At 31.7% G+C, this 8,519-nt stretch overlaps 1 protein-coding gene across 1 annotated transcript; it reads left to right on the plus strand.

The window, feature by feature from the left end:
• Positions 1-425: 425 nt before the first annotated feature.
• Positions 426-2,987, plus strand: IAA33 (indole-3-acetic acid inducible 33). The gene is made up of 2 exons (XM_039035044.2): positions 426-1,012; positions 2,701-2,987. Exons 1-2 carry the CDS (start codon positions 618-620, stop codon positions 2,774-2,776), a joined length of 471 nt encoding a protein of 156 aa, XP_038890972.1. The 5' UTR covers positions 426-617; the 3' UTR covers positions 2,777-2,987.
• The last annotated feature ends 5,532 nt before the right edge of the window (positions 2,988-8,519 follow it).

The following is an 8,519-nucleotide window of genomic DNA, read 5'->3' on the forward strand; positions in this document are numbered from 1 at the left end:
ATTTTTTTTTAAAAAAAAACTTTTACCAAATGCACAAATTAACCATCAAATGACTTCAAAATTTATAAATTTCATAACAAGAAAAAAAAAAAAAAAAACTCGTTGTTTTTCTCTGAAACTTTATCAACTTCACATCATACTTATGTTCTATAACTCATTAAATGCATGATAAAAAAAAATTAACAATGTCTGGAGTAAGAAATTCTTGATATTAATTGAAACTACAATATTTTTTAAAAATTTATGATTAAAATTACAACAATTATTTAAATTTGAGAGGTAATTAATAAAAATAAAATTTAAGATTATAATTAATAAAACTTAATAAATTTAATGTCAAAATTAACATTTTTTTTCTGAAATAGTCTCTATATTATATTTTACCTACTAAACTAGAATTCACTAGTTCGAAGAAATGTATCGGGTCGGTTTCAGACATTTGCCCGACTTCTTTCCGACATTTGTGCTCTCTCTCTAAAACCATTTTTCCTCTCTCTCTCAAAATTTTTTTATTTTTTAAAATTTTTAATTTCTTTGGTCGTCTCTCATATCCATATATATATATCATCATTTTTCTTTACCAAACAAACAAACCCAAACTCTCTCTTAAAGCACAGATGAATGCCTTCCAGTCTCGAACCACACAATCCCCTGCAGCCGCCGCCGCTGCAGAGTGTTTCAAGATGAGGCGGTGGCCGGAGAGGAGAGTGGGTCCGCCGCAGCAGGCGGAGGGGGAGGGGGAAGAGGATTTTGCGGCGGTGATTCCGCCGGTGACGGTGGTGCTGGAAGGGAGGGCGATCTGTCAGCGGATCAGCCTCCACAAACATGCAAGCTATGAAAGCCTGGCGAAGGCTCTGAGACGGATGTTCGTCGACGATGAAGACGGCGGAGGCGGCGGCGGTGAAAACTCCGGCGAGCGGCAGCTGGACCTGACGAACGCGGTTCCGGGTCATATTGTTGCTTATGAAGATATTGAAAATGATCTTCTTCTTGCTGGTGATCTCAATTGGAAGTTAGTAACTAATCATCCATTCCTTTTTTTCTCTCTCTCCAATTAGGTTAAAAAAATTGGGGTTTTTTTTTTAAAAAAAAATTATAATTCGTTTTGAAAATTTTGAGGTTGCTAGTTGGCTATGAATCTCATTATTCTTTAAGTTTGTTGAGATTTGCACACTAAAACTTGATTTTTTTTTTTTTTTTTTTAAAAAAAAACCCCTCAAATTTACCAATCATTTTTCCTTTTTTGTTTTAATTTTTAAAAATTATGCAATAGTATTTATTTCTCTAGCTTTATTGTTTTGTTATAGATTCTACTAATTTTTGTAAAAACAAAGTGAAATTTTCAAAAATGAAAAAATGTAAATTTTTATTTATTATTTTTAGGAATTGTGAATACCACACCATGAGAAATAAAAGGAATGAAACTAACCCTTTAATTTTAAGAATGGAAAAAGTAATTTTAGAAACTTCGTTCTTTGTTGTTAAGAATTCAATTGGTCAGCTCAATTTTTTAATACTAAAAAAACTAAAAACAATAAACAAATGAGACCGGATTACACCAAGATTAAAATTTTCTTATGAAATATTATTGAATTATACTGAACTAGTGTAGGTTATAGAGTTGCAACAAAGTTCTGTGTTAATTGTTCATTAGATTTTTTCATAAAGAAAATCATATATTATTCTTTAAATTTAATTAAAAATTTGAAAATATGTATTGAAACTAAAGAGAAATTCTTATAAATAGAAAATTCACAAAAATATTTACACTCCATAACAATAATTGTACTCTTGAAATTATATTTTAAAATATTTTTTTATATTTAAAAAGTCCCCAAACTAAAATCATAATCAAAGAGAAATAACTGTTGCTCAAAAAAGAAAAAAAAAAGGATTTCGAGGTTAAGAAACCAATTTAATTTTGAAAAACATAAGACTGAAACAAAAGTCCCCTAGTAGGCTCGTAATATTGGCAGAAAATAAATTATTGGTTAAGTTAATTCCTGAACTTTTTCCTACCTATATATGGTCTCTCGATGTTTAAAATTGTCTAGATCTCTGAACAATTAATTCAATGAGATCCTTTAATAGATTCCGAATCTATATAATGATTTTTTAAAAAATTCATGAACCTCTAAGAACTAAAGTTGAATGTTTAAGTCTCCATACGGTAATATTTCATTTTTTTAAAAAACACTAGTAAAAAATACATAACATCACAGAAATTTATGGGTAGAGGTAGATTTATAGGCCTGGTTTTCATAAACAAAAAACCTAAGAGATCTAAGATTTCATCGGCATAAAATTTATATATAAATTTATATATAATTGATGCATTAGTTTTTAAAAATTTTGGATTTAAAATCAGGGCGATTAGGTAATAATTTCGTTTTACGATGAATAGATTTGAAAGTAGAAGGTTGAATTCTTAACCAAAATTTCAAAAACAAAAACATGTTTTTTAAAAACTATTTTTTTAGTTTTCAAAATTTGATCTGGTTTTTTAAACCATTGGTAAAAATTAGATATCAAATGAATAGATTTGAAAGTAGAATGATGTTTATATACTTAATTTTTAAAAAATAAAATAAAAATCTAAATAATTACCAAGGTCAAAATTATTTTTATTTCGTTTTTCTTCTCTGAAAATTTGATGTAAATAAAATAAGAATAATTAATAATATGAAATTTGTGTGACAGTGATTTTGTGCGGGTGGCGAAGAGAATTCGAATAATGCCAGTAAAAGCAAATTCAAGGAGGGGAAGAGGAAATTAAATTAATATATGTGTTAAATATATATTTTATGAGAGCCATTTGTATTAATTAATATTATCTTATAATTATGATTTCTTGCACCAGAAAAAATGAAAGAAATAATAAGATTTTCCCTTTTGTTTAATGTTATACTGAATGCTTCCATCTATGTTCACTCTAATCAAAATATTATAACCAACTTCTAAGCATAATATATTATAATATAATTATATAATTGTGTTGTGCCCTCTTTCTCTCTCTCAATTGGAAGATTCCATTATATCTCCTAATTCTTTTTAACACATTATAGTTCCTCTAGGTAGATATTTACTTCATAGTTTAGGGTTAAAAAAAAAACATTAAAACTCTTTTTGAAATAGAGTTTGGTAACTTTTATACTTCTTCAATTTAAATATTTAAATGCCATTTAAAAGTATATATATATATATAAAACCTTTTCCCGACAATATAAAGGAGAGAGAATTAAATCTTTCACTTCGAGGTTATCGTACATATTTTATGATTTTGATAACATTTGGATGCAAAACATAGCCTATTACATATACAATTTTCAACTATATAATAATCTAAAAAATGATAAATAAGAAAAATATATTAAAAATAGGAAAATTTTTCAAAGATAGAAAAATGTCAAACTATTTACAGAAATAGAAAAAAAAAATATTGATAGACATTGATAGACTTCTATTAGCTTCTATCAACTTCTATTAACCTCTATTAAAGAAGATTAAAATATTGTTATATTATGTAAATAATTTTCCTTATTTTTAAATAATTTTCCTTATTTTTCTATTTTTGAAAATTTCCCTTAAAAGTAAGTAATTAATACCAAGAAGTATATATATAAAACTTTCAAAATTAAAGTAAAATTTAGATTTAGCTAAAATAATAGAGTTTAGATTGAGTTTTCTAAAGTAGCTGGTGCATTAATAAGATAGATGAAACTAGCTTAAAAACATTTCCATTTCATGATAGCATGATTTTTAATTTCTTTGTAGAATGAAGCTACAAAGATAGATCATGAAATTATTAATTTGATCTATATAGAATATTAATGAGTTCATTAAGCTTTATTAATAAGTAGAACATAAAGAGAGCCACCCTAAGTGATTCTACAAAGTTTAAATAATTAATTTTGCAACATTTCCATCACCCACAGTTAGATTAGAAAATTGTATACGTACATTAAAAAAAAATTACGTTGTATTATTTTTGTTTATTTTTCACCTAAGAGCGAATGAAAATTTGATCTTCCAACGTTAAGAGAGATAATTAATGTCAATTAATTACCACTAATGAGTTAATTATTTTAGTTATTCATGTGCACCTACTAATCATTTTCTTGTGTTTCTTGTTAAAAAAGATTTATGCTTACTTTAGTTAGGTTTACATTTTCTTTTGTTTGATAGATTGTACATATAGTTCATGTCTCGTCATTTTAATTCCATCATCAAGAGATGTAATACATGCCAACTACCATTGATGGTCATTTTGTGTACTTATTAGTTATGTTATATTTTTTCATTTGATCGCTCGTACATATAGTTCATGTCTCATCGTTTTAATTCTCTAACTTTTGCATTTTTTAAGTTGAAATTAAGGAAAAAAACTGATGTTTTGGAAAGAGAATTTGTTTCTTTGTTGAGTTCAACTACATGTGGGGTGGGATTTGAACAATATTCGACCTTTGTTGAGATTATTATAATATCTCAACTAATTGTGCTATACTCAAGATTTTTTTTAAGACTTTTATGAAGAGAGAGTGTTAGAGAGAGAAGAGCATGGATAGAAAAGTGTTTATATCAATGAGCGATAAGTAGAAGTCCTAATATAGCTAATCATTAGAACAAATTTTGGAATTTTTTTAAGAAACCAAGTTTATTATTTTTCATTACAAAAGAAACTACATTTCTTGACGTTTGCAATTTTAAATACTTGACATTACTATATAAAAATATCAAGAAATAAGTAATTTAAAAAAAAAAAAAAAGTCAAAGAAATTTTTAAAAAATGTGGAGATTGTGTGTTTTTCCAAAAAATTTTCACGCTGACTATTTGACGTTTTAAAAATGTCAAGTTTTATCTATGTTTTTTGGACATGTTCTAAATGTCAAGAATATAAGCAAATAGAAATTATTTCCTTATTATTTTTATTCTCCAAAATTTGGACCATTCACACCCAAATCGAACACAAACACCCAAATTGACCCCTTGCGATTTCACCAAACAAAAAACGAAACCCTCAAAATACTTGAGATCTCCATGCCGTCGAAACCCTCCATGCAAAGTTGAACGTTGTTCAAGCTGCCGCCAGCCTCCTCCACGTCTAAACCCCAGACGATCAAAACTACCTTCACCCCTCTGTCGTGCGAACGTGAACGCGAAACCCTCCACGCAAATGCGAATGTGAACGTTGTTCAGGCTGCTACCTTCAAACTTGATCGCCGGCTGATCAAACTCTACCGCCGAAACCTTCACCCTATTGTTTGAAACCTCTGGCCTCTGCCAATCGAAACCCTCACCAATGAAACCCTCCACATGAACGATTCCCTCTTCTAGTACTCTCACCTTCAAACGGTACTCTTTCATTTTCCCTCTTTTTCTAATGACTAATTTGGTTTGTGTCTGCTAATCTCTTCTGATAACTGGCAGAAATGCCAGTTATTATAAGCCTTTTATTTAGAAGAATTATGAGGGCTAACAAGTAAAAAACGTATTGATAATACTTAGAATTTGTGAAAAATTGAGTTTTACGTCAATTAGCACCTAAATCCTCACTGACCCAATATTATGCGTTATTCCATGCCAAAGTGTCTATATTTGTAGCTTTCGTAGGAATCAAACGCATGCGTTTGAAGCTAACAATCACAGACAAACGCATGCGCTGAAGCCAATCTACCGCAAAGATGACGCGGACGACAATCACATGCGTCTAATGCATGGAAGTTGCGGTAAACACATGCGTCTAACGCAAGGAGAAAACGGTGAACAAATAGAGAATGTGGCCACGGATTGACAACCATAATAGAAGATCGCAAGATGGATAAAACGCGTTAATAACTTCAGCTGAATTCAACTCGGACGCATACCTTGGGAGTATCAACAAGATAAGGTGATGTGACAATGCCCATACTGCGATAAAAGCAGCAGTGAGCCATACCTTCATCATTACAGCTGTCGGCGTCCAAACTCTATAAATAGCCTTTGAGACCTTCATTTTAAGATATCTGAGCTTCTGCCTCAAGGCAGAAGTTTGTGATCACAGATGAGATCTTGAAAGAGATTTCCAGTGACAATTCTTCATCTCCATAACCCAGACTGAGTGACGATCGGAGCATTCGCCGAAGATAGAGCTCGAGAGAGACATCTCCACCATTCAATCATGAAACCACTGGCAGCCTTGACGCAGAGTCCTTCATCTCCCTTCTAATCTATGTATTGTATTACATTTTAGCTTGAGATATTAAGATATTTTGTGATCAATGCAAATCTTCATTCCTGCATTGTCGTCTTCTTCATCTTCTCTATCTTTATCATAGTTTATCTTCAGCGTTTATTTATCAAAGTCAATCGCATGCTTAATCGTGTAGCCTAGAGATAGGATGCATGTAGCAACCACTCGAGAGGTGTGTGTTGTGCGAGTATAGTGAGTTAATCCTCTTTGCTTGGTGAAAGGTTGTGGCAACACCTGTCTATAGGATGCTACATTGCTTGTCTATAAGTTAAGTAGCCGCATCCAACTGCCTGAGAAGGTAAGGGATGGAACACATTAAGCAAAGTTCGTATTGTTTCTAGAGATAGGCATAATCTTATGCTTGACGCAACCATGCACTATAGAAATATAGTCATACGGCTGACCACCGAGAGGTGTGATGCGTTAGTGTAACGAGTTGGGATTACTCGGGTGATTTAAGATAGTAAACATTACTATGCGTTATTGGTTGTTGTGTTTCTACTTATTCTCATTGCAAGTCTTCTATTGCTCAATCTGTTTAGTTAGGAGTAGGAGTAGTGTGTAAAACATTTAAACCTTCTTCGCTTTATTTTTATTCTTATTCATCACCTCAAACGCATCACTTCACAAATATTGTTGAGTGACAAGTCCCCATGTTCGACCTCGGATTACCCGAGAAACTTGCGTTTGTGTTATACTTGGTGCAAACGTAAGAAAACTTGTGATAGGAATGCGTGGTCATTGCATGCTAAGATTAACACATCATCATTCCGATGCATGACCTCAGACGCATGGGAGCAAACACATAAGTTATGTCTAACGCATGATTTCATGTTCAAACCCATCTATCCTTAAATGATAAAAAATAAAACAAAACAAAACGCATTCCTAAAATATCCCAACATCTTCCTTGCTTATGAATTTGATGTTGAACATCTTCTTTCATTTTATTTTATTCTCAACACAATTTTTATGTCCAACATCTTCTTTCATTTTATTCTCAATAAAATTTTGTTTCTTATTAAAAAAAAATACAAGGGATATGATGTGAGCTATTCAAAGATGGGTGGAAGAAAAATAACATTCTAATATGAGAGATAGTTGTATAGGCTGAAAATGAAAGAACAAAGAAAGAGAATTGAAAAACAGAACAAAGGAAGAATAAGAATAGAAGAAAGGGATAATTAATGTATGTATATGATAACGGGCAGAAATGCACGTTATCATAGTGCTAAGTTCTTAAATAATGTTGGCTTGCGTTGATAAAACATGTTAAATTGCGTCCATTAAGTATCAATTTCATAATATTGCGGTCACATGCGTTCATCGTATTAGAACAGTTGATTTTTGTATTTTTGTGCAGATTATGCGATGATGCAAGGCGGAAAGGAGTTCAGTAGTTCGAAATTTCATACTTCAGTTCGCACATCTTTGTTCATAGTTTTCCTTTTGTTTTAAGGCGGATGCGAGAGAGGAAGGTGATGCTGACAGATCATTTCGGTAAGCTTGGGAGAGCGCCAGAAGTTGCCAAAACAGAGGGAGGGCCGACGCTTGCGGAAGCAGGAATATCTTTGGAACCGAATAGAGATTGACAGTGTAAAAGTCTCGGTTAACAAGGAATTGCTACCAGGCTCTCTACCTTTATCTTCCATTGTTATTTTGTACTCAAACTCATTTATAAAAATGGAATTTCCTTCTCTACATCTGTTCACTTTCTGTTATTTACGCATAAGTAGTTAAATCTGTTGAATGGGTTGAGAATCATTTAGCTAGCACAACTAGAGAATCTTCATTCTATGCGATTATCTTATATTATCTATGCTTCATTCGTCCATTAGAGATACTCGGGAGGGTAGTCTAAGGACAGGATCTAGGCTTTGGAAGGCCAGGTTAGAATCTAGGCCCGGAAGAGTCAGATTAGAACGTATAATCAAGAGATAGGAGCTTAGGAATAAGCACTATTTGTTATCAACACATCACATGCATCCTAGAGATAGGATATGGAGATTGGAATTTTTTATTTTTTTTTATTTTTATGAAGAATACTAGAATAAGGAGTTTGCTTACTCCCATCCCATAACTAGCGCATGCTTTCAATCGATATTGAGGCAGGAGAACTGCATTGCTGATATTGACCCTAAAAAAGAAACGGTAGGTATAGCTAGTCCGTGAACCTCCAACCATCGCACTGTAAAAATAGGATAAGTTTTATCAAGAGTCATTTGGTCCTCCTAAAAAGATCTACTAAATTCATCGAGTTGTTCCAAAGAATCAAAACGGCCAGTTATT

Source organism: Benincasa hispida, chromosome 6 (assembly GCF_027475165.1).
Source record: "Benincasa hispida cultivar pf3 chromosome 6, pf3_genome.v1.1, whole genome shotgun sequence".
In the NCBI taxonomy this organism is placed as follows: Eukaryota; Viridiplantae; Streptophyta; class Magnoliopsida; order Cucurbitales; family Cucurbitaceae; genus Benincasa; species Benincasa hispida.